This window comes from Ochlerotatus camptorhynchus, unplaced genomic scaffold, assembly GCF_037179485.1.
Source record: "Ochlerotatus camptorhynchus isolate MF236.1 unplaced genomic scaffold, CSIRO-AGI_Acam_v1.1 ptg000124l, whole genome shotgun sequence".
Taxonomy (NCBI): domain Eukaryota; kingdom Metazoa; phylum Arthropoda; class Insecta; order Diptera; family Culicidae; genus Ochlerotatus; species Ochlerotatus camptorhynchus.
Genome location: NW_027040614.1, coordinates 3,271,336 through 3,296,803, shown reverse-complemented (window position 1 = coordinate 3,296,803; position 25,468 = coordinate 3,271,336). Strand labels below are relative to the sequence as shown.

The 25,468-nt window shown below is 45.6% G+C and overlaps 2 protein-coding genes across 6 annotated transcripts in view; one reads left to right on the top strand and one right to left on the bottom strand.

Annotated features, from left to right (window-relative positions):
• pod1 (coronin pod1) overlaps positions 1–25,468 on the top strand; it is a 52,017-nt gene extending 26,549 nt beyond the window's left edge. For all 5 annotated transcript variants that reach the window (XM_065220355.1, XM_065220354.1, XM_065220356.1 and 2 more), the window contains 4 exons: positions 34–930; positions 993–1,474; positions 1,535–1,668; positions 23,566–25,468. In XM_065220355.1, coding sequence (XP_065076427.1) covers positions 34–930; positions 993–1,474; positions 1,535–1,668; positions 23,566–23,658 — 1,606 coding nt within the window. In that variant the 3' untranslated portion in view covers positions 23,659–25,468. The remainder of the gene's footprint in view (positions 1–33; positions 931–992; positions 1,475–1,534; positions 1,669–23,565) is intronic.
• On the bottom strand, positions 11,387–14,239 carry vret (vreteno). Its single transcript, XM_065220274.1, has 3 exons — positions 13,599–14,239; positions 13,141–13,533; positions 11,387–13,079 (listed from the first exon to the last, which is right to left on the bottom strand). Exons 1-3 carry the CDS (start codon positions 13,961–13,963, stop codon positions 11,486–11,488), a joined length of 2,352 nt encoding a protein of 783 aa, XP_065076346.1. The 5' UTR covers positions 13,964–14,239; the 3' UTR covers positions 11,387–11,485.

Genomic DNA, 25,468 nt, shown 5'->3' with positions numbered 1-25,468 from the left:
TCCACTCACCTACGAGCAATTTCCAAAACACAGACGCCGTGAATCGCTGAAGGTCCGCGGCGAACAGTCAAAAACAGACGACGAAGCCATGCCTCCGCCGTCCGGGGTAGAGTTCACCCGGAACCGTAGCGACCTGTGCAAGGAGAATCTCCCATCGGACATCAGCAAGCGCAACAACGCCAACTCCGCCAACACTACGTCTAAGCGAACATCTACGGTCTTCGGAAGGGTGTCGAAGTTCCGCCACCTCAAGGGAACTCCCGGACACAAGTCTACGCACATCGAGAACATCCGGAACCTTAGCCGGCAGATCCCGGGTGAATGCGACGGTTTCCAGGCGAATCCGGAGCGAGTGGCCGTACCGATCTCCGGAGCCGGGGGCAAGATTGCAATATTTGAACTGAGCAAACCGGGTCGTCTTCCGGACGGAGTGATTCCCTCGTTGGTCAACGGAAACAACATCATGGACTTCCAGTGGGATCCGTTCGATAACCAGCGTCTGGCCGTGGCGTGCGACGATGGCAGTGTCAAAATCTGGGCCATTCCAGAAGGAGGCCTAACGGAACCAACCAACGAACCGGAGAAGGAGTTGGTTGCCCATTCGGATAAGATCTACATTGTCAAGTACCACCCACTGGCGAAGAATGTCTTCCTCACCGCGAGCTACGACATGACTCTAAAGATCTGGGACTTGGATACGCTGACCGAGAAGTACTGTCTGAAGGGCCACACGGATCAGATCTTCAGCGCTGCCTGGAGCCCTTGCGGAGTGTACGTGGCAACGGTTTCCAAAGATGGTAAGCTCCGAGTGTATAACCCAAGGAAGTCGGAAACTCCCATTCGTGAGGGTACTGGACCGGTGGGAACCCGCGGAGCTCGTCTGGTGTGGGCCATCGAAGGGGAATACATCGTTGTAACTGGATTTGATAAGTATGTCTTAGTCGTGTTATGTTTTTTTTTGCATGACTTATAACTCCCATTCGACCCAACAGAGTATCCGAGCGGCAAATCTACGTTTACAAAGCGACCGATCTGGGTGCCCCTCTTGGAATGGTGGGTTTGGACGTGTCCCCTGCCATCCTGATACCGTTCTACGACGAGGACAGTTCGACCATTTTCGCAACCGGCAAGGGCGACTCCACCATCTACTGTTTCGAAATCACCGAAGAGTCCCCGTTCATCTGTCCCTTGTCGCACCACCGGTGCTCATCCCTGACGCAAGGATTGAGTTTCCTCCCGAAGAACCAATGCGACGTCGCATCGGTAGAATTTGCCAAAGCACAAAGACTTACCAACGGGACGGTCGAGCCGTTGAGCTTCACCGTGCCGCGCATCAAGAGCGAACTGTTCCAGGACGATCTATTTCCACCAACCAAGGCTCTGTGGGAACCGACGCTCAGCGCAGCAGAGTGGTCCGCCGGGCGGGACAAGCCCGCCGTTCGGATCAGCCTGCAACCGGAGGGCATGGATTCCTGTATGTTTTGGACAGTAATGGAGATTTAGCAGGCGAAGCTAATGATTTTGCATTTTACAGTGTCTTCCATTCAGCCGACGGTCACGACGCCAACTCCGGCGAAGAAGAGCGAAAACATAAACCAAATTATCGGTCAGCAGACCCAATTCAACAAGGCCTGGAGTGCGGATCTGGTGAAGTCGAAGCAGGATGAGGTAAGTTGCGAATTAGTCCTAGGGGGTCGGATATTTTCGGAAAGCAAATGAAGCTTCCGGCGAGGAAATTCTGTGATTTTGGCCCTTTTCATTGCAATGCGGGAACGTTATGTAACGCCGGATTTTGTATTAGTGCCATTTGATGGCCTTCGTTTATCAAATGCTTTGTAAGTTGTGGTAAACAGTGCTGAGATTTGTCATTGTCAATGACAGACTGTCGCGCGATATTGACAAAATTGTTTTTCACATTAGTCATTGACAGACATGATCCTCAGAAAAACCTTCTTAAAAATCTCATTCATTTTGTACCAAACGGTAAAGCTGGGTTTTAACAAGTAACAATTTTGGTTTTATGAGGGTTCTGTAGCCCATGATTTAGACTTGTAGAATGCTTTAAACCCGCGATATAACCTGCAATGTTACTTGGGTTTGACAGGGCAAGTCAATTGAAGAATTCAACTGACTTGAACGCAAATGGAACGTGTAAACCATGCCATTCAACTGACTTGATCAACTCACTTAAATTGAAAAAAGTAAGAGGTTGTATCCAAGACACGACCGTAGATTGGACGTAGGATTACATGCTCGGTATCAATATTCGGCGAATGTGTTAGTGAAACCACTTTTTCCTATCACGTTTTCTGATGACAAAATTAAGCATTTTCGTGCAAAAAACGCACGGAATTTTTGTTTTAATCAATAGATATTTAAAAAAGCGAAAATTGATGGGAGGTATTTCTTGCTAAATCTTTCCAATCGCGAGATATTCGCGATCAATCATATAAATTCGAGACTTTTTTGCTTTTTATAGCGTGCTGGGAAATCCCCTATCTTAATTCGAAGTGTTTCTCGTTAATTGACAAGGTCATGTGGTATTGGGTCATTGCGTAAATTTGTATCTACCACTTCAATACTGTTACTGTTACTGAAATAAACCGTTTTGTCGTGATGGTTGAGTAATGCTGAGCTAGTAGGGTGTTCAACACGGATGAGGCTAGCGAGCTGTATGTTGTTTGGAGAGGGTGACGCGCTTGGCATGGATGGCCCTCAGCGGCTCACGACAAGCAACTGAATCCGATCAATAGCAGTGCGGCTTCTTCCTCCTTCTTCGGTGAATCGGGGGCAGCCTTGATAGCTAGTTGCGTGCGGGTAGCCTTTCGTTGTGTACTGGAGAAAAATATACAACGCCACGCGCCGAAAGCACTGCTGCTGCTGCTGATGACGACTGGACTCCACACGCGGTGATTGAATAAACATAGTTCGACGAGACCGGATGGAATTCGATTTTGAAATCTGTGTTAGGGAAGCGCTTTTCGCAGGCAATCGGTGATATTTTCAATTATCATAGTAACAGTTGCACATTCGTGCAATTTTCATTAGTGACCTTTACCAAATTTACAAAAAAAATTCCAATCGATTTGCTTGTTTAGAACTAAAAACAATCCACTTTTGACAGAGTTATAAGTGTTCAAAACCTGAGCACTTTTCGATCGTTGGGAACACTTTCTGGATGCCATCTGAGATTAAGTTACTGTCGCCATCATCATATCCGGAACTGCAACTAATGCTTGAATTGCAGCTACTGCACGACAGACTTGCTTTCTGAGTCGGAAGTTGTTGTGTTTTCAATAACTTTAAACACTACTTTTTATGTTAATAATCAGAACTCTTTTATTTTATCTTCATACAGTTCTTGTTACTTTAAAGGACATTTTTTTTCTCACCACACCAAGCGCAGTGACAGCTAACGGTGTATAACCATAGAGGTATAACGATGCCCACCAGGGTTGTCACTCAGGGGTGGTAGCACCTCCCCTTTTAATTCAAGCCGATGATGTAGTCTTCCAAGTGTTTCGGAAGCCAACGCTCTCTAACTGATCTGGGAGACTTCGATGTTGATGACTTAACTGTTGGTGGATTGGAGTTCGTTGAACCAGTCTCGAAAAATTCGTCGTCATCTGAACTGTGCTGACTAATTTTAACCTGTTCCTGTTCAATCGTATTCTGTTGTGTAGCGGTCTGCTGTGCTGAAGAACGCCGCATGAGTTCGAAGTCATCCACCAGGATGTCCAATTGAGTTAGTGTTGATGCCGGCTTTAGTATATAATCGCATCTAGGTCGAAGCTGGTTCACATGTGACCGAATAAGCTTCCTCCGACCTGAATGGTAATAAAGCAGAACGTTGAAATTGACTCCTCCAGTCGCTTCAAGGACAGTTCCGGAAGCCCATTTCCATTTGTTCGTATTCTGATACAGCTTCGCGTAGACTGTGAAACCCGATGTACTCTGTTCAGTGGACTTACTGTTGAACGCTGATGGCCGTACGAGATCCAATGTTGTACGCATCGGTCTACCCAGCATTTCCTCTGAAGGTGACTTACCAGCAAGAGCTGTACTGGGCGTAAAACGGTACACTTGTAGAAAAGTTTTAAGCGCTTCGACTGATGGAACTTCTTCCCCCTCAACAATTTTGTGCAATGAGCGTTTTAGGGTGTCGACAAAGCGTTCTGCCTGGCCATTCGACTGAGGGTAATATACCGCTGTACGAATGTGGATGATTCCGAGCTGCTGACACATCTTCTTGAATTCAGCACTACAGAACTGCGTTCCGTTGTCTGTGACAATGGTCTCCGGAATACCGAATCTGGCAAAAGTTTCCTGAAGAAATCTGATCGTGACAGCTGCTGTCGTCAAGCGTGTTTGGAAAATTGCTAGCCATTTCGAATATGAGTCCACTATGACCAAGTAGTCTAGATGGATTCTCTTCCATGGACCGTCTGCTCTTGGCCACGGTTGCGGTTGGTAATCTACCGGAGATTTTGCTGTACTGGCACAAATGCAACACCGACGAACTAGATCCTCAATATCATTATCGACGTTCGCCCAGTACACTACACTGCGAGCGATGGCTTTCATCCTTGCCATGCCTTAGTGACCACGATGAAGCTGCTTTGCGTTGCTTGTAACATTCTGGTATCACTAAACGGTCGTTCATCATGATGCATCCATTGACTACTGACAAAGACTCGCGTCGAGTATGGAAGGTTTTCAGGTTTCGATCTGCGATTATGCTGCTGTTCGGCCAACTTCCGTCAATGTATGACTTGTTGCAGTAGGTCGTCCTTCTTTGTTGCTGTCCTAACCATCGTGAAGTACCCTGGCAGCGATGACATTCTTCCAGGCTTGCGTTTACTTCTTCTTCCAGACTAACGGTGGCAACAACGTACTCTTCCTCGGGTTTTTGATGGTTGCATGTTAGCCGAGAGATTACATCCGTCTATTCAAAGTTTTCCGTTGCGATGTATTCCACGTTGAAGTCAAATCCAAGCAGTTATAATGCCCACCGTTGAAGACGATTTGCATTGTGTAGTGGAATACCTTTTTTCGATCCGAAAACTTTGAGTAAAGGTTGATGACCTGTCTGTAGCGTGAATTATCGTCCCAGCAGCATTCGACAAAATTCTGTTCGGTGCTGTTCAATGTTTTCGAGGCGTGTGCTATCGCTTTGATTTGCCCATCCGGAAAACGATGCATAATGATGGCACCTATACCGATCTTCGAAGCATCATCCGCTACGATTAACTCGATGTTTGGGTTATAATGCGTAAGCAACAAGTCTAATTGCAACACATTTTTGATGCTGTCGAAAGCTTTCTGACACTGGTCACTCCATACAAACTTCCTGTCCTTTTTGAGAAGATCATCCAGCGGGTGCTGGATTCGGTGGATTTCTCGGACGAACTTTCCGTATAAATTTGCCGCTCCGAGAAAAAATCGGAGTTCGCTGAAGTCTTTCGGTTCCGGCATTTTGGCTATTGAAGCTACCTTTTCAGGATCCGGTTTTATACCGTTGGCATTGATGATGAAACCTAGGTACCGGATTTCTTCTTTGTAGAAGTTGCACTTTTCCAGTCGTAGACGGAATCCATACTCTTGGATGCGAGTAAATAGCGTCTCCAATATACGATCATGTTCTTCTCTGTTCTTGCTGTGGACAAAGACATCATCCAGAAAACAATCCACACCTTCCAATCCTGCAATCATCTTGCTCATCAACTGCTGGAAGGCTCCAGGTGCCGATTTCACACCAGAGGGCAGGCGGTTGAATTGAAATAGCCCACGGTGGGTGTTGGTGGCTAGCATCCTCGACTTGGAGATAGGCATCTGATAAATCAATAATGCTGAACACTTTGCTTCCCGACAGCTTGGAGAAAATGTCTTCGGGTGTTGGTAGCGGAAAGTGATGTGGTTCGAGTACCGCGTTCAACCCTGTAGAGTAGTCGGCGCAGACTCGAATTTTTCCTCCCGGCTTCCTAACCGAGACAATTGGGGCTGCCCAGTCAGAAAAATCCACCGGCTGGATGATGTTTAGCCGTTGCAATCTGTTTAATTCTTATTCAACTTTCGGCACTGCATGGAATGGTACCGGTCGTTTCGGCCTGAAAACTTCGGGAAAACGGGTGAGGTATCAGTTGACTGAATCGAATGAATTGGAACAATATACCTGGTTACAGATGGTAGTCAACGGCTTCGTCCGAACATCGAAAGCGTTCATGAAGTCTAGACCGAGCAAGTTCAGACCCTTTACTGACGTAACGTAACAGGTTCCGTGTTGCTGCTCTTTACCAATCTGCATTTCACAAGCAAACTCTCCTAGTAGAGGCTGTTTTTGCCCTGTGTTCCATTCGCGAAAGAGTGGGTGATCCGCATTTCCTCCAGTTTTGCTCCGAGATAACGGTAATGTCCGAGCCACAGTCAAGTTGAAGCTTCACAGAATGGCCGTCGATCTTGGTTTACCGAATGGATCCTGTTTGCTTGACTTTGCTTCTGTTGTTGAGTTGCTTGTATGTTGTCACCGTCGTAGTTGACCGTTCGGTTGAAACAACTACAGTAGCCCTCTTTGTGCCCCTGCCTATTACATTGTTCGCAGATGTGGTTTGTATAGGAACAATCTTTGACAAAATGCATTGCCCCACACTGCCAGCAGGATGAACTACGAACGAATGCATTAGACGAGCCGGCTTTCGGTTGTCTTGTTTGCTGAGGCTATTGCTTGTGCCGAGGCTTGTGCTGCTGGAAGTTGCTTGGCCTTTCACTAGCGCAGTGTCGTGTTTAAGGTTCGCCAAGCGCTGACATTCCGTGATGAGCACCTCAAGATTGATCTCCCTTCCGGCTTCCGACTCCAACTTCGACAGAAGGCGCGTTCTGACCTCCGCTTCTTTCGAAGACTGCATTCCGCAGATGAAAATCAGAGCTTTGAATTGGTCGATTGTGAGATTCGCCAAATCAAATGCACACCACTGCCGGTTTATGATTCCGGCGTATGTGACGTAATCATCCGCATCACTTTTGACTACCCGTAGGTAATCGTAACGTTGTACGCAATAGTGACGTAGGACTACGTGGTATTATATAATAAATCTTATTTGTCAACTGCAGCAGGAGCTTGTGTTTTGTGTAGGAATAGGAATTTGAGCGGGTTTCTCTCTGTTTATACTCTTTAATATGACGCGCTTGACATAGATGACCCACAGCGACTGACGAAGAGCTACTAGGGGAAACGCTCCTATAGTTGCGGTACGTTAGTAGCGTTAGGCTCCTATAGTTGTGTACGGAGTCTCCATACACAACTATAGGAACCTAACGCTTCTAACGTACCGCAACTATAGGAGCGTTTACCCTAATTCCGATCAATAGCTGGGCGGCTTCTTCCTCCTTCTATGGATGGTGATGTGGGCTGAAGCTCGCTGCTTGCAGGCAGCCTTTCGCAATGAACAGGAGAACACCACCACTCAACACGCGGTGATAGAATAAAAAGCGTTTGGTGAGACCGGAAGGAATTCAACTTTGAAATCTGTGTTAGGGAAACCGCTTTTCGCAGGCAAGCGGTGATAATTTTAATTATCATAGCAACGGTTGTACATTCGTGAAATTTTCGATAGTGACATTTTGAAAAATGATGAAGTCTTAGCTTAAACAGATGCGTAGAAATATTTCTCATCGATTTGTGATAAAATTATTGACATTGGTCCAGGGGCAGCTGAGTAATTAACGTTCAAAATCTTTCATAATTTTGTTACATTTTCACAAAGTGTACCCCCATATAGAAATTACAGACGTAGTCCTACGTCAAAAGTGATTTTTGCTGAACGAAAATAACCTTCAGATGATGGTTCAGTCGAGGTTTATCCTCTGGTTTAGCGTTGTACTTCTCCACGAGCTTCTCCATTCCACCATTTTCACTTCCGCCACCGGAAGACGTGAACGCTCCGTTATTGTACGCGGGAATGAAAACTGTGATCTTACTTCTTATCCCACCGACCTCGGCTGGGATTGAACCCAGACCCATAGGGGTGAGAAAGCAGTAACGCTTACCGCTACACCACCGGCGCCGGTTTGGCCAGTTAGTCGAGAGAGCAACAAAACAAAAATATTAGAATAAACCTGTTTGGCAGTGGTGCCAGAATTGAATGAAAATTTGAAATTTAATGTGACGATGTTGAAGACTAGTAGGTCCCGAAGAAAAGTGCTCAACTTTTTGGCTCAGCTCTGGTACTATCTTCGGTCTCAAGCTAATCGATGCACCACCCAATTTAAAATCGTTAGTTTCCACCGGTTGGTAAAACTATAGTCAAAATATACAACACAATAAACACTGTATCTTCCGCTATCCATTAAGCCTCCTCCATCAGAAGAGGTTTCCCTTTCAGTGGTTTCATTGTATGGCAGTATCGCCAACGGGGGGCAGAGCGCTTCCGTTGCAGCAAACGTGGTCATTACTCACACACTCATCACGAAACGGTTGCTTTCCAAAGTCGACGACGCATCGACCGAAAGAACTGCTGATGTAGAACAATGAGAAGGCCCACACAATGGTTGCTGCCGAGTAAACAGACGATCGCGTGACACACATCGAGATTGTTGACAGCCAAGTGAACACTGGGGTGTCTGTATTTAAAATGCATTCTCTGCTTTAAAATATCCTTAGTAAGAAAATTATTAAATTCCCTGAGACCTCCAGGTATTTTCAGGGAAATTAAAATGCCCTGAGGACTCCCGGATTTCTCATTTTAACATCCACGTCAGAACATCTATGAACTCCTCCGAATTTCTGGGAAGATTCTGATCCATTTCTAAGAACATTTCTGATTGATTGATTAATTTCTTTATTATAGAGACTTTCAGCCGTTGGTTGGTTCGTCTCTGAAAAGATAGTGTGGGGTCCATTTTTTATCATGTTAGGAGGTCTATAAGAGGCCTCCTCTAGATAGTACTGAGTTTAATGTGCTGTCTTTCTTCGGAGTTGTGATTGCTAAGTTGCTGAAGATCTTGCTTTGGTTTGAGATGTTGGGCGATAAGAGAAAGTCCCTTGGCATTGGGTCGGGATTTTGGCAGGTTCATATTTGACCGAAGTCGAAGACCTAGTCGGGTCGTTACTCAATGCGTCGCTAATGCTGCCCGGTATGCCGTACAGCTCTCGTGAGCCTTCGTATTGAGTACAGTGGCAGATTATGTGTTCCACTGAACAGTTGGTGCGGCAGAGCTCGCAAAATTTCCGGAACGGCCCGCTACCTGAAAAGTTATGCGAGACTCTGGTATGGCCTGTTCTGAGTCTTGCCAGGACAACCTAAGTTCGGTGGTCAGAGGGGTCTTCCCATCTTCGTGTGTCAACCTTCACCTTTCTAAGGAAAATGCTTGTTGATTGGGACCATGTATGTGACCATAAGTCCCAGATTTAGTCGGCAACCCATTTTTTCAGGTCCCCGCTGGAACCTCCTTGGTAAACAGTTGGGCTTGTCTTCCAGAAGCCGCCATACAAATGTAGTGTTTCTGGGGGCATACCACTGAATGGCTTGGATCCATGAGTGCTTGATAGAGTCTGAGTTGAGGGCTAGAACTACACTTGCGGAGTCCGTAAATACGGCAATCGGCTTGTTTGAGGGAGTGGTAGTAGCAATATAAGCGAGAATTCAGTGCACTGGTCTGGAAGTCGATGAAGTACGGACATTTGGGGGCCCGTGATGCCGAGGCCAACCCCTTCACGGGAAACCAATCCGTCGGAGTAACGGATAGTGTGGTTGCAGTATCTGGTTCTCTGGAGTCCCGCGACGGATCTCACAAGTGCAACTCTACGATCCTGCCTTGAACTTCTTCTTTATCGCCAAGTCGATAATGGGCCCGGGCAGGTTCCAATCTCTGGTTCCACACCAATGTATGCTAGACACCGGGGGCAGCTCCAAATTGGCGATGGCTGAAGGGAGCTGTTTAGCCTCGGTAAGGAGGAAAACTCCTTCATCTGAGCCAGCTGTCTTCTCCTCGAAGCTAATTGATCGGTTGCAGATGGCCTGAGTAACTAGAAGGTTGAATGGTAGTACTCCACTTTCGACGTAAGCTGCAATTGCAGGTGTGGATGGTAGTAGGCCGGATGAGATACGGATAGCTTGATGGTATGTAGAGGCTAGTTTTGTAATAAGTTGATCGCGAGCAAGACAGGTAACTTCGATTCCATAAAGGAGACGTGATTCCAAAATTGCTCTAGCAACTCGAAGCCGAATGGGCCGGTTACTGTCTGGGTGTCGACCTGCGATGGATGAACATTTCTGAACTTCAGGGTCGTTCTCTGAATATATGAAACGAAGTTCCTAAAATCTTCCCGGAAGTTCATTGATTTTTTTTTAAATGTAAGTTCTCTCAGACAAGCTGCCGCGAAGATTCTTAAACTGATACGAGGATCCCTTAGAAGTTCAACGAAAGTCCCTGAACTTCAACGAAATATACTGGGCGTCAACAAAGTTTGGCGAACTTTCTAAGAAGTTCCCTGAAATTCAACAGAATACCATGCACCTCGATAAAGTTTTACGAAGCTTCTCGAATTGCTAAACTTTTTCAAAATTAGTTGCACTACTATGAAGTTCGCTGCACTTCTACGTTGATGTTGTATGACATTTTCTGAGGTTCTACTAAGTTTCCGGAACGTCTGCGGAATTTCCTGACATTTTCCAAGTCCATTTAGCTTCCGGAAGTTAAAGGAAAGTTTCCCTGAGATTAAACCATCAATCCAACTTCACGAAGTTTCCCAATTTTCTACCATGTTCTCTGAATTTTCCACCAAAATTCCAAAGAAGTTTCCTATATTTCAACGAACATCTACGAAGTCCCTGAAGTTTTACGAAGTTGTCTCAAGTTAAATAAAAATTCGCTAAATTTCTTCAAAGTTCGATGAAGTTCTTCAAAGTTCTGTGAATTTCTAGGAAATTCTCTGCCCTTCGACGGAGTTAACGGAAGTTCTACGAAGTTTCCTGAGTTTCCAGAAAGCTTCTCAAAACAAGCCAATTCCTCCCTATTCTGTGTGTCGTGTGACTCTGTCACTAATCACCGTGCAAATCAAATATCACCTCACCTCATTCACCTCGCCGCGTAGAATAGGCCTGCATAGATCCCTCGAAATATTGACCAAGACGAAGAAGCTCTGGAATTTTAAAAACGGAATTTTAATTACCACCCTGTCTTTACCTGACACTACTTAATCTTGTCCCCAAAGACCAGGGTTATTACAAAGTAAACTGAGTTTGACTACACGAATAGAGTTGTCATCAATTTTGTAATCTTCAGTTCACATGTGTAAGTCTTGCGAAAAAAAAAGATTTTTCGGACTTTTTAGAAACGTCTAAAAAGCTTCGATTTGTTAAAACTTTTCTTAAACTTCCTCAAATAAAAATCTCACCATACCCTAATACAACTTGCGACGGATTTCTCATTTTTTCCACCACACAAGTATATCATCGCTCGTTATTCGCTCCTAGCCAAAGACCCCACTCTATTTCACAACCCTACGAACCCCGCCAGTAGTAGCTGGGGCAAAGCCTTGCAAAGACTCACCGCATTGGGCCCGATCTGCGATGAAAGTGATCAGGTCCGGCACCTTGATCACCGTCAGCATCGAAGTCTCGTCCTTGGAGAGGGTGTCTTCGAATTCCTTGAACTCCATCTCCTCGCTCGTCTGCACCGTCATCCGTTCGTTCTCCTCCAGGTAGATATCCAGGAATTCCGAATCGATCTTCAAGCCCACCTTGGCCGCTTCCTCCAGACCGGAAACTAGCGCATCCGTCGTGCGGACTTCCATCGCCAGGGAGGGCGGTATTTTCCGCAGCTCTTCCAATTTGGCCATTATGAGGCACCCGTAGTCGCATAGGTAGACGGTCGGCCGCCCGTCTCCGACCGATTCCAGACAGACGGCCCGGTACCACGTGTCCATGTTTCGCACCAGGCACAGTTCGTGCAGGCGCGGTGTGTAGTGTTCGGCGAATTTGCTTACCTTCCTACCATAGCTTTGGAGTTTATGTTGTAGGTCTTCCAGGTAGGGAAGGTCGTCGTACGCGATGAGAGACACACGGAAGTCCAGTTTGACGGTCGTTCGATTAAGTATCACGATGTCCAGCTCTTGGTTCGCGGGAAGGGTTTTGTGCGGAACCGTTTTGTAGTCCACGTAGCATTCCGACGATTCGACGACTTTGTAGATGGGAATGATTATGCTTTCATTGATTTTCTTGTTGACGCTGGTCCCGGCTGCGGTGCGCAGTTCGGCGTCCACCAGGTTGCCTACCTCCAGTTGTACCTTCATCTCCAGCGGTTGATCGATGAGGCTGTCCAGATAGGTCATGGCTTTGTCGATATGACCGTACTCTTCGGTGATGCCCTTTAGGTGGACCTTGTGAACGCGGACTTTGCGCAGTTTCAGGTCGTTGTCAGTTAGGATTCGGAATTCATTTAGGTCAACGACTTGGATCAGGCCAAATTCGATGTAGACGCATAGGGCTTCCGTTTTGGTGACCCTGATAATCAATACCCTTGCGTAGATGTTCAGTGGTCCATAGATGGCAAGGCATATGTCACCCGGTTCAGGACGACCGGACAGCTTTCCGGCGGTCAATCCGGCCTTGGCTATATCGCTCAACGTTTGCAGGTATTCCTTGTTGCTTTCTTTGTCCAGCGAACGTACGAACACTCGCTCCGGACATAGCACCGATAGGATCACAATGTGGGATCCCTTCCGGAAGTCTTCTTGGACCAAACAGGCATCGTCTAGATCCTCGAATCCGCCGTGTTTGCTTCGAGCAGTACCTCCATCCGTTTCCGTGGATTCTTCCGACTGGCATTCGGCCTTATGGCGAACATAATCTGCGTGCTGACAGTGCTTCGAGCAGTACGGAGTTCCACAGATGCTGCAACTAAAGAATCCTCGTAGTTTGCATGTCGTACAGAAGGCATCCGGAAAGAGGCTGCTTTTCTGTTCCGCCAGACCACTATAACCGAAGACTGGTTTGCCTTTGACGTTGCCTTTTGGTTCCACTTGGTTAACACCTTCCCGCTTAGCTAAATTAACCATGCGCTCCTCAATCTTCGCGTCAATCCTGCAATAGTTTAAAAATTAAGCCGCATCATCCCGACACCCTGACCTACGTTCCTACTTACAACGATTTCAACCCACGGTGGTCGTATTCCACCGCGGTGGGAATGCTGAAAATCTGATTCTCATCCACCCTGGCCAGCGGGTTCACCTTCCCTTGCTGGGCAGTGTAGTGCAGTGCTGTGGCCAACGAGCTCTTTTCCGGAAATCTTATTTTCAGCGGTATTGAAAATCCGGTCTTGATCCTCCGCGGGGCTAGTGTCATTTCCCAGTTCTCCTCGTCGGTGCTGGCTTCGATCGTCTGAATCAGCTGTTCCCCGGTACCGGATTCGAAGGGCGGCGGCGGTGCGGGCAGATTCATATCCATCACCTTCAAGGTTTTCTTCTCGTGGGCGAAGGCAGGATAGAACTGAAAACCCAACTTCCGGTTCAGCTCCTGGATGGCCAAACCCGCTTCACTGCAATGCAATCAGAAAACTATTCCAACAATTTGGTTATTAAAAAAACAAGGAATTGCCCCTACCTTTGATTCGAGAACTCGACAAAAGCTGTATGGCCTTGGTCTTGCTTGAGTTTGTAAACATTGATCACCGTTCCGTACACGCGGCACAGCTGCCGCAAGCCCTCCTCCGTCAGATCCCGGGTGTTCTTCAACCTTATCTTAACGGCCTGCGTTTCGCTGTGGGCTGTGTTGTTGCTCGATCGGCTGGTCGCTGCCGCCGCCGCAGAAGCAGCCAACGCTCCCGGTTGCTGCTGATCGTCCAAATCGGCTCCCGGACCGGTGTCGTACCGGTTCAGCATCGGATCGTAATAGTCGCGCGTCATCTGATCCAATCCGTCGTCCAGTGTGATGGGTGTCGTCTGGTTTGCTGCTATTGGTGGTCCCATGGTGCAAGGCCGTCTTGCTTCGTAACCGTAGAAGAATCAGTACAATCGCAAGCGAATTATTCGCTGATAGATTACAATAAAGGTGCGCGAATTGAATAAAGGACTGAAACACGACGCCGAGTTTTTGGATTGATGACAACTTTGACAGGTTAGGGTGAACTCTGAGCGTGAGAGAGAGAGAGTCACCCGAAGAGAGCGCACCGCCGGGAAACAAAACGAGAAAACGAAAACAGAGAGACGGATGAACACTTTGAAGATGAAGTTTTCGATGGAGATGTGAGCCGTACGAGCACAGTGGGACATATTGAATACGTTTTTCAAGCAGTTTTGGGGTGTCGTTCTACCAAAGGAAAATGTTAATCACATCATTTGAGCCGTTTACAACGACGCTTCACTGCTCGAACTTTTCCATAAAATAATATTTTCAAACTTTATAGCCTTGAGAAAGCAGAGTTTCATTTATGTTTTATTTTATTAGTGTTCTGCAGTTCTGCAAGCTGCAATATGTTACCGAATTTGTATGACATATTCAGTGGTTATATTACGTTCGGACTATAGCGTTATAACATGTTATAGTGTTATTTTGATGGTCGTTTCTGTGTTGCGATTATTTGACAACTGCTCAGTCTGGCCAGCGCTTAAAGTTCGAGTGACAGGAAGCGTCATTTAAAACTGCTCGAATTATGTGATTAACGGATCACACACCATCGACGAGTGCACGGATGGATTTGAGTTCACTCACTCGACAAAAAGTGACACAACAGCGGGGCCCTGTTTACTAGAAATGAACATATATGTGTTCATTTTTAGTAAACAGGGCCCCGCTGTTGTGTCACTTTTTGTCGAGTGAGTGAACTCAAATCCATCCGTGCACTCGTCAATTCGCTTAGTTTAAAAAATAATTAACCACTTCATTCGAGCAGTTAAAATGACGTTTACTACCACTCGAACTTTGAAATAAAACATTATTTTGAGATTTTTTCTTCTAGAACCACGAGAAAAGTAGCCATCATTTGTGCGTTTCATAAAAAAATAGAAATTAGTCGGTTCAGTTTTGTGGAATGTCTGCTTGACAAAGTGATTAATTTCCAATACAACTTAAACTTAACAATGGAATCTTATTTTGATTATTTTTTCTTCAATAAAACTTCGAGAAAATAGAGTTTTCGAAGAAAACTCCCGGGAATGTTTAAATTAGCTTTTGAAAGAAGCTGAAAAAACCAAGGAAAAAACATCCTGAGAAAGAAGAAAGAAGCTCTCCTGAACGAAGTTTGAGAAAATTTTTAAGAAAATCGGAAAAACATCCGGGGAACTTCCGAGACTAAATCGGATGTCGTTTTCAAAGGAAGCCAGAAAAGTTTCGGAAATCGGAAGTAAATTCCAGAAGTAGCCATTTGCAGGGGAAACCAGAAGAAGCTCGGAAAAATCTTCCAATAGAAGTTGAAAATAAACCTATGGCTTATGGACAAACTTCCAGCAGAAGACGAAAGAAACTTCTGCCAGAAATTTAACTGAACTTCCTGGAGAAGATAGAAGAAACTTCCTCGAGAACAATCGAAAGAAACAAAGACATAATTCTGGAAGAAAGAGATTTTTGGGGATGTGATAATTCTACGGAATTCCTTAAAAAATCTTGTGGTTGTTGTTTTCCTGAAGTTAAGAGGCTGTTTTGGAGTTCTCTGATCATCCTCAGAGTAGTCGAAACTTCCTTGATAATAACGATGCTACCGGAATATTTCTAATCATCTGACCATTTTCAAAAACGTCAAGGAAGTGGAAACAGTAGTCGAAAGAGTATCAAGCATAAGACATTTTTAAAGATTTTGAGATTTATTTGAGAATATTCACCGTCGAATCGAGCATGGAATCACTTTGTCACCTTCCGGCACTTGCTCTGGGCCCATAACCTGTGAGTGGACCGAGGCGGGCAAAGTTCGCATGGGGTGCAAGTGGACACATACGTATTGGCTTCGGAAAGATTGAACATAACAATACACGGCACTTCACGGAAGAACAGACTAAACTTTGCTATTGTCGTTATTTACTTTGTTGTTGTTAAGCGATAAACATACTGTTGGTTAGTCGGTCCTTACCTCCTTCGATATTCGGCAGTGGAGATGTTCCGCCGACTCCAACACTGATTGGGAAATACCAGTTGGCTTAGTACCGCCAACGTTTGTTTTGGTGATGGCGTTTTTGGGGGAAGCGAGGTTGCGGGGAATCCTATTGCTTGCTGGTTAAAATGGGGTCACAGTCCTTCCAATGTTGGTCCGGATACTTCTGGCTTCAACACTAAACAAACACTCGCGGGGTGGGTTTTAAATTTCAGAGTTTACACAAAAACTACACTTATTATATTAAAAACACATTTAGTACATTGACTACACTAATGACATTTAATTGTATATTAATAAAAAAACTCTTCATCTCTGATGGGATACAACCATTCTATGCGGCGACCGCAAACAACTGGCTCTCGTCTCCTGATCTGGTCATCGCTTGACCCGTGACCGCGTAGACCAAATCTCCCTCTCACGTTCTCCGTCCGATCGGTCCAACTTCGCTTCGAACAGTTCTGTGCTCTTCGATGGTCATCTCAGCTACTGCTCGATGTCCGCCGACCGACGATGATCGCTATCCCTTACGTGTTACGTACAGGACAATAGACACATCTCGACTCGTAGCCTATTCACTCGTGTTTTGTTGAAGATCAGCTGTAGCAGCGATGGTGATATTCCAGGGTTGTAGTATTCTGGGGGTCTTACTCTCGTACATCCTCACCCACCCAGAAATGCGCCAAATTTCTGAAAGAAAATAAAAAAATTCCTCTTCGGAAGGATTGGGATTTTGGGAAGGGTATATAGGAGCGGGTTTTCACGACAAGGTTGCATAAATTTGGTTTTCCTCTTGGCTGTTTGAAAGTGGCAACATGCAAATTTTCTCCACCGGACGTTTGAGTTCTCCTGTGGCTGTCTTCAGGGTCACGACTCTAACTACGTTGTCTTCACCCGGGTGTATAGCGACGATTCTTCCCATTTTCCAGCGCATGGCAGCAAGGTTATCATCTTTAATAACGACGAGCTTGCCTACTTCAACGGGAACTGCTGGCTTCCATCGCTTGGTCCTAGCTTGCAGTTGACTCAAGTATTCTCGGCGCCACCTAATCCAGAAATGCTGTAATTTTTGCTGCATCAACTGGTAATGATTCAGTCGATTCGGTGGAATGGTCGTGAATTCAGGGTCGGGGAGAGCCTGCAGCGAAGAACCGACTAAAAAGTGTGCTGGTGTCAAAGGCTCCAAATCGTTTGGATCATCCGACATCGGTGTCAACTGACGGGAATTTAGACAGGCCTCAACCTGTGTAAGTAGTGTTCAGAAATCTTCCGATGACGCTGGGGTCTCTCCTATCACCTTGATGGGATGGTTCTTAGCCGACCGGACTGCTGCCTCCCAGAGTCCTCCGAAATGTGGCGCGCTAGGTGGGTTAAAGTGCCACTGAATTCCGTCCTTAGCCAGTTCACTAGTGACTCGGTCACGATGGGTACGATCGCTCAGCAAACTGTATAGTTCTGTTAGCTTGTTCCGGGCACCGACGAAGTTCGTACCGTTGTCGGAATAGATATCCGAACACTTTCCTCTCCGTGAAACGAACCGTCGCAAGGCTTGCAAAAAACGATCCGTCGAAAGATCGGAGACCAATTCCAGGTGTACTGCTTTGGTACAGAGGCAAATGAACACCGATACGTAGGCCTTCACTGCAGCTCGTCTGGGGGCTGGTCGGATGTAGACAGGGCCGAAGTAATCTACTTCTGTTTTCGTGAACGGACGTGAAACGTTGACGCGGGATGACGGCAATTCACCCATGAACTGTTGCATTGTGGACTGTTTCGTTCGGAAGCATTTCACGCAACGGTGAACTATCTCCCTTGCTACATTTCTTCCACCGAGTGGCCAGAATTGCAACCGGACTGCTCCCAGTAGCAGTTGTGGACAGGCATGTAGTAATCGCTCGTGAAAGCAACGGACAACCGGGTTAACTGGTGCCGTGCTGGTAGAACTGGAGGATGCTTGGTGCTCTCCAATTCCTCGGAATTCTTCAGTCGACCTCCTACTCTTATTAGTCCATCCTTGCAGACGAACGAGTGAAACCACCTCAACGGGGACTTCCTCGATACAAACTCTCCCTTCGATAAAGCCTTCCATTCCTCTGCGAAGACCTCGCGTTGGACGTTCCGGAGCACTGCGTTTTCAGCAGCTTTGAGTTCTGCAGCGTTGAGGAATTCATTTGCGGGAGGACGACTTGCTGTTGGTATTCGTAGGAGTTTCATGAGTCGAAGCCAGTATGCTGTTCGTCGAACCAAGTCAGAATACGATCCGAACTTGCTGAGATACACTTCGATGAATTCTGCTACGGGTGATACAGTACACGCAACTACGGTACGACGCCTCTCCTCCTGGGATTTCTTCGACAGCACCAGGCCATGCTACTGGACCCGCCTTCAGCCAATTCGGACCTTCCCACCAAAGTTCATTGTCGACGATATCTTCGGGTGACACTCCACGTGATATTAGGTCCGCTGGGTTGTCTGTACCAGGCACATGTCTCCATTGCCATCCCTCCGTTAGCGTTTGAATTTTTGCCACCCTGTTGGCAACGAACGTGGTCCATGTTGCTGGCGTAGATTCGATGCAACGCAGCACACATGTTGAATCTGTCCAGAAGAAAGTCTGAACCGCTAACCGAGTAGAATCCTTGACCTTTTCGTATAACTGGGCCGATAATAGCGCACCACAGAGCTCTAATCGTGGGATAGACTGGCAACGGAGTGGAGCCACCTTGGATCGGGATGATAAGAGTCGAACCTTGATTGTTCCGCTGGAATCCTGATTCAAAGCGTCTGAAAAGCAGTGTATTTCCACTAGTACTGCCTTGGGAATGATGACACAGCGATCGACTCGAATTTCATTCAACAATGGGAGTTTTTCGTGAAATTTCCGCCAATTCTCACCCACCATCAAAGGTACTGGTTGATCCTAATCCAACCGATTGCCGGTCTCGTCTTGCAACGTCCAAAGCTGCTGCATGAAGATCTTGGCAGACGAAGTCGTGGCACCAATCAATCCAAGCGGATCGAACAGCGTTGCGATTAGTGACAATATTCGACGCTTCGTCAACGGGACACCAGGTTCTATCGGAGGAACTGTGAGCTGGAATCGAAGGGTATCGGTAATAGGCATCCACGTTAGTCCTAACGTTTTGACGGATTGATCAGAATCCAGGTTGATTCCTTTAGGGTCTCGAAGAGCCAGGTTTTCTTCGGGTACGCCTTCCAGAACTTCGGGAACATTGCAAGCCCATCACACAGCATCATCTCGGTCAACCGGTTTCTGAGACTGATAGCTGCATCCACCTCGTCCGTACCGGTGATGACGTCATCCATATAGACGTCCTCACGAATTGCTCTGAGTTTGGTTCCATACGTAACGGTGTTCAGTTCGTACACTGCGACTTCCTCGTCCGGAGAAAAGCGAAATAATACGAACTGGAGTGGTCGATCCTTGAGCCACGTAAGGATTTGTCGGAACATCTTCTCGATGTCCGATACGAGGAGAATCTGCTTCATCCGACTGCGTAGGATAATTGACCTCAAATCTTCCTGCACAACTGGCCCTACCAGAAGTACATCGTTTAAGGACACTCCGGATGACGTTTTACACGAGGCGTCGAAGACTACTCTGACCTTGGTGGTGGTACTCGCCTCCTTGACCACCGGATGATGGGGAAGATAACACCGTTTGACCGGTCCCTCCGTAGTTTCTTCGACCTTGCGCATGTGCCCCAGTTTCAGGTACTCGTCCATGAATCCGATGTATTGTTCCCGTAAGTTGGCGTCCCTTGCCAATCTTCGTTCCGTTCCGAGAAGACGTCGGAATGCGATGTCCCGTGACTCGCCCAGGTTTGGAAGAACGTCTTCGTTTTTGGGTAGGGGAACAGTATAACGACCTTCTGGACCTCTTTGAACTCCACGTTGAAATAATTCTTCACACTTTTTCTCCTCCAGAGAATAAGCGTCCGTGAATTCCACCTCCTCGCACGACCAGAAACGTGCCATCAATTTTTCCAAGTCCTCGGACGTTGAGAAATGGCAGTTGACTTGTAGGGATTTGATAGGAGTTGAACAGCCACCACATACTACCCAACCGAACACCGAGTCTGTAAGGCTTGGTAGATGTTTGCCGATTGTAATCCTTCGCCCCGATTCGAAGAATTCGAAGAAAGCCTCGATGCCTAGCACCATGTCGACTTCCTTGGACGTGAAGAATGCAGGATCCGCTAGCTCAATTCCATTCGGTAGAATCCACCCTTCCGTGTTGATTGAGGTTGTAGGGAGATTCGCAGTCACCTTGGGTAGCACCAAAAACCTAATATCTCGCGAGAAATCCGAGATTCGCGAACGTATGACCGCTTGGACTGTATGTTTGACCTTGGTAGTCCCTTGTCCTATACCAAGAACCGAGACGTCGACCTTATTCCTGATTACCTTTATCCTTTGGGTTAACCGTTCCGATATGAAGTTGCTCTCTGAACCGGAATCAAGAAGAGCACGGGCGTGGTACCTTGAACCAACATCGTCCTCGACGATGACTACCGCTGTCGCTAAAAGGACTTGCGACGTGAGTTGATTAGACGTACCGCATAACGAAACGTCAGTGGCTGCCACGTTAGCCAGTTGGATTGAATTGGAACCTGAGGAGCCTTGGGATTCCTTGGAATTTGAAGGATGATTGCCTTCAGCAATCGCTGCGACCGTTACAGTGTGATCCTTCTCCGATTTGAAGCAAACCAGGGTGTGATGACGGTTCTTGCAGATCCGACAGGAAAATTTGGATTGGCAATCCTTTGCCTGATGCCCCGATCGAAAGCAATTCCGACAAAGTCCCTGAGATTTCAGTAGAGAATCCCGATCCGCCACAGAAAGTCTTTGGAATGCGGAACATTTGTATAGAAGGTGGTTGTCCTTACAGGCCACACATCTTCCTCCTGACGATTGAATCGAATTGTAGCTTGCCTTGATTGCTGAAGCTTTCGGTTTCGTTGGTGGTTGTTGCTGATGGACGATCTTGTTGTCCGTCTGCCTAGATGGAAGGGATTCCAGTACTTGCATTCGCTGACGCAGAAATTCGGTGAGGTCTATCAGTAAATCCATCTCCTTGTTGGCCGAATATTCTTCCCATGCTCGACGAGTTGATGGATCCAGTCGCATCGTGAGAAGATTTACCAATAGGAGATCCTTGTACTCAGCAGGTTCCACGATTTGATCAAGTGTTGGACGACTCGGTCAAAACCTTCCACCAGATTTCGTAACTCAGTAACAGATTCCTTGGAGAGGGTCGGAAGTTTGAAGAACGATTGGACCTGCTTCTTCTTCAACAGCTTGTTGTTGTTGTACCTCTTTACCAGAGTATCCCAAGCTATCTGGTAATTCACCTTGGTAATTTTCAGTGGATCGATTAGGCTTTTAGGTTCACCTTGAAGACACCCTTTCAAATAATGAAATTTCTCCACCTCAGGTAAATCAGTCCTCCAGTGGATGAGCGAGGTGAACAGGTCTCGGAAGCTCAACCAGTCATCGATGTCACCGTTGAATGATTGGAGTTTGATCTGCGGTAACCGGACATGACCGACAACACCTGACATTGATTGTTCATGGGCGGATTGTTCCAACTCAGAAGAAACGCGAAGGGCCTTGCTTTTGTCCAACAGAAAGGTTTTGGCTTCATAATAGCGATCGCTCAAGTGCTTGCGTAACTTACTATAATAATCTCCTCATCCTCGAAGTCTTCATGAGATTTTAGCTCGACCAAATTCTCACTAAATCTCTCCCACAAATCAACGATCCGTTCTAATCGAACTTCGACTTGAGTACCGGTGGTTTCATCAGAAAACTTCTGAATGAAAGACCAAATGTCATCGAACGAGGATTTCAAATCGTCCAATTGAACCCTCAGTTGCTTCAGGGATGACAATCCTTTCCGGGTGGTGGGTGGCATTTTGATGTGATGTCGAACAATCGGTAAAGAAATTGGAGGCGTAGTATCATAGAGGTAACTCTAAGACTAGAAGGTCCCGAAATAACGTGCTCAACTTTTTGGCTCAGCTCTGGTACTATCTTCGGTCCCAAGCTAATCGATTCACCCCTCGAAACATAGGAAAAACCAATAAACCCTCATTTTATCTGTCAAACTTTCATAGCGAATCAAAACAAACATTGCGTAATACTAGAATTTCGATTAGAATGGGGTACGTTAATCGTTTGCTTGGAACCAGTAGGCTAGTCAAGTAGTGAGCCAATTTAAAATCGTTAGTTTCGTATTGATTGTTGGTAGTATTCCGCGTGTAATCTCTCCGCTTCGGCGGACATATACTGCTCGCTATTACTGACCTGGCAGAACAGGTAACTGTTCTGAATCCAAATTCGAACCAAAGTAGCAAAAGGTCCGATGACGTAACTCGGTAGGGATCACTCAATTTTAGGTTGAAGTTCACAGAAGAGAAGAATTTGGAGTGTAATATCCAGAGAAACCTAAGCCTCGGCTGGGCATATACTGTGGCAACCTACCTGGAGGTTCCAACAGCAGTACCATTCCAAAGTTATCAAATTTCCACACCAAATTGGTATAAAAATCCGGCTCGAAGGACCAAAATGTTGGTTAGTCGGTCCTTACCTCCTTCGATATTCGGCAGTGGAGATGATCCGCCGACTCCAACACTGATTGGGAAATACCAGTTGGCTTAGTACCGCCAACGTTTGTTTTGGTGATGGCGTTTTTGAGGGAAGGGAGGTTGCGGGGAATCCAATTACTCGCTGGTTAAAATGGGGTCACAGTCCTTCCAATGTTGGTCCGGATACTTCTGGCTTCAACACTAAACAAACACTCGCGGGGTGGGTTTTAAATTTCAGAGTTTACACAAAAACTACACTTATTATATTAAAAACACATTTAGTACATTGACTACACTAATGACATTTAATTGTATATTAATAAAAAAACTCTTCATCTCTGATGGGATACAACCATTCTATGCGGCGACCCCAAACAACTGGCTCTCGTCTCCTGATCTGGTCATCGCTTGACCCGTGACCGCGTAGACCAAATCTCCCTCTCACGTTCTCCGTCCGATCGGTCCAACTTCGCTTAGAACAGTTCTGTGCTCTTCGTTGGTCATCTCAGCTACTGCTCGATGTCCGCCGACCGACGATGATCGCTATCCCTTACGTGTTACGTACAGGACAATAGACACATCTCGACTCGTAGCCTATTCACTCGTGTTTTGTTGAAGATCAGCTGTAGCAGCGATGGTGATATTCCAGGGTTGTAGTATTCTGGGGGTCTTACTCTCACATACAGTGTTGCCAGAAGGGCCGTCATGCACATATAAATATCATAAAGTATTATTTATGGTGAGGGCTAACACAATGGAAATACCTTCACTTGGGGCCAATGGGCTAGTCAAGTAATGTGGCAATTTAAAATCGTTAGTTCCGTATTTGTATTGTCTGTAATCGAACCGTAAACCTCTTATTCTTACCATTTTGCAGATCAAAAACTCGGTCAGCGCCCGGATGCCCATCAATCGTAAGCTCGAGCAGGACGACATGGAAGGCGTCGACGAGAAGGAATGGGAAGAGTAAACCATACTACTAGCAATGTAAATTAGTGCGTAACCTTGATATAGTTTAGTAAAACCATACACTTTCTATCGCATTTTATACGCATACACATTAACCTGGTGCCGAGAAGCCGCCAAGGAGAGCTGAAACCAGTTGTTTAACGGTGTTTTGATTTTTACTGTAGCAGACCACAGTAGTTGTGTCTCGAATGTGTGTAACGAACGGAATCAACAGAGACTGCAATATGTGACAAATCCAACCAACTGCCAATCTCCATGACCATGTTGATCAACACTCTCTACAAATATACAAGAACAAAACACTCAAAACAAGTACAGACCACACATTCATTCAGTACACCTACAACACAGATACATATGTCAAAACGTAAAATACCTAACGTAGAACTTCCCTTCGTCTTCAAATTTTCGTTACTTCCGGACAGTATGCATGGTGCAGAATATCTCTATCAAGAAGCAATCAGTTCACGATCGGTTTGCTTGCGTAACGACTAAAAATCTACATTAATTAGGGATCTATCGCTTTGGTGAAGCTTTGAGATTTTGTGCATGTGAGCCTTTCAGCTGCCCGTCATCGATCCACGCACGCGATGGTCCGATGGAGGGTTGGCTGAGATATATATTGGAAGCTAGTCAAGTGAAAAATGCTCAAAACCAATTTGTAAGTCTAATATGGTATTGATAACTAGGAAAGGATGGCTTATGCGTGTATTTGTAGAACTCTAGAGGTGAGGTGGACTAAACAAAAAAAAAAAAAAAACAGCAAAGTGTGTGGTGCAAATCGAAGCCGGTGCACAAAATCTTCTTAAGAAAACAATCGGACAAATCTACGAAAGTTAGTAAACAACTTAACATAAGCAGGAAATTTTGTAAATTATATAAATTTTATCGTGCTGCATATTTATTATTCTGACAACTCACTCTGAGAAACAATTGTGATGATTTCATGTGTTAAATTGTAAGAATCGTAACACCCGTGCATTGTTTATATACACTTTCTTTTTAACGAGTACGGATAGTTTTTTTTTTTTAAATAATTGTGTGCCATTGCCTCTCTGGTTTGTGCTTGCAATAACATCGTTATTAGATTTCAATGCTACAGTTTCAATTGCATTCTTTGGCACTACCATATCTGGGTCTTTATTAAAAAAAAAGCGACGAGTGACGTTTACTACTTAGCACTAAGCCACAATATTACTTCGTATCACAGAAATTAAAGGACATATGAAATGATTATTTACAAAATTGAAGATCACAACCGACGACTCACACCACACAGATTGACGAAACGTGATTCCTTTAATTCAAGCATGACTATATTTATATTAAGCATTATTGTACAATTATTGGACTATTATTATAGGCTATTGAAATTTTCAGCATAACAACAACAACAACAAAAAAAAAAAAACATTATTAAAAAGACTAGTTAATATTCCGTATCATGTTTTTCCAAACTGTCACGATGAAGCTTCTCAATATCGATACAACCAGAAGATAAGTTAGATACTACTACTGATTAAAATTTGGATTGTTCCCTTGATAAACAAAAACATAAACAAAACAAGTAACATATGAACACTGTAATTGCAACAGACTCACATACACTCACACAGGAGCCGGAAGAAGGGGCAAAGAAAACAAGTGGCTCGAAGGCTGAAAACTAAGGCCCAGTGAAACTCTAGCATTTTTACACAAAACCTGGTAAACAACATTGAAACAATAAGTATATATACATACAGTATCTTACATATGTACTTTGCTTGCTGCTGGCAAACAATGTAATGAGAAAAATATACAATTAGTAATAA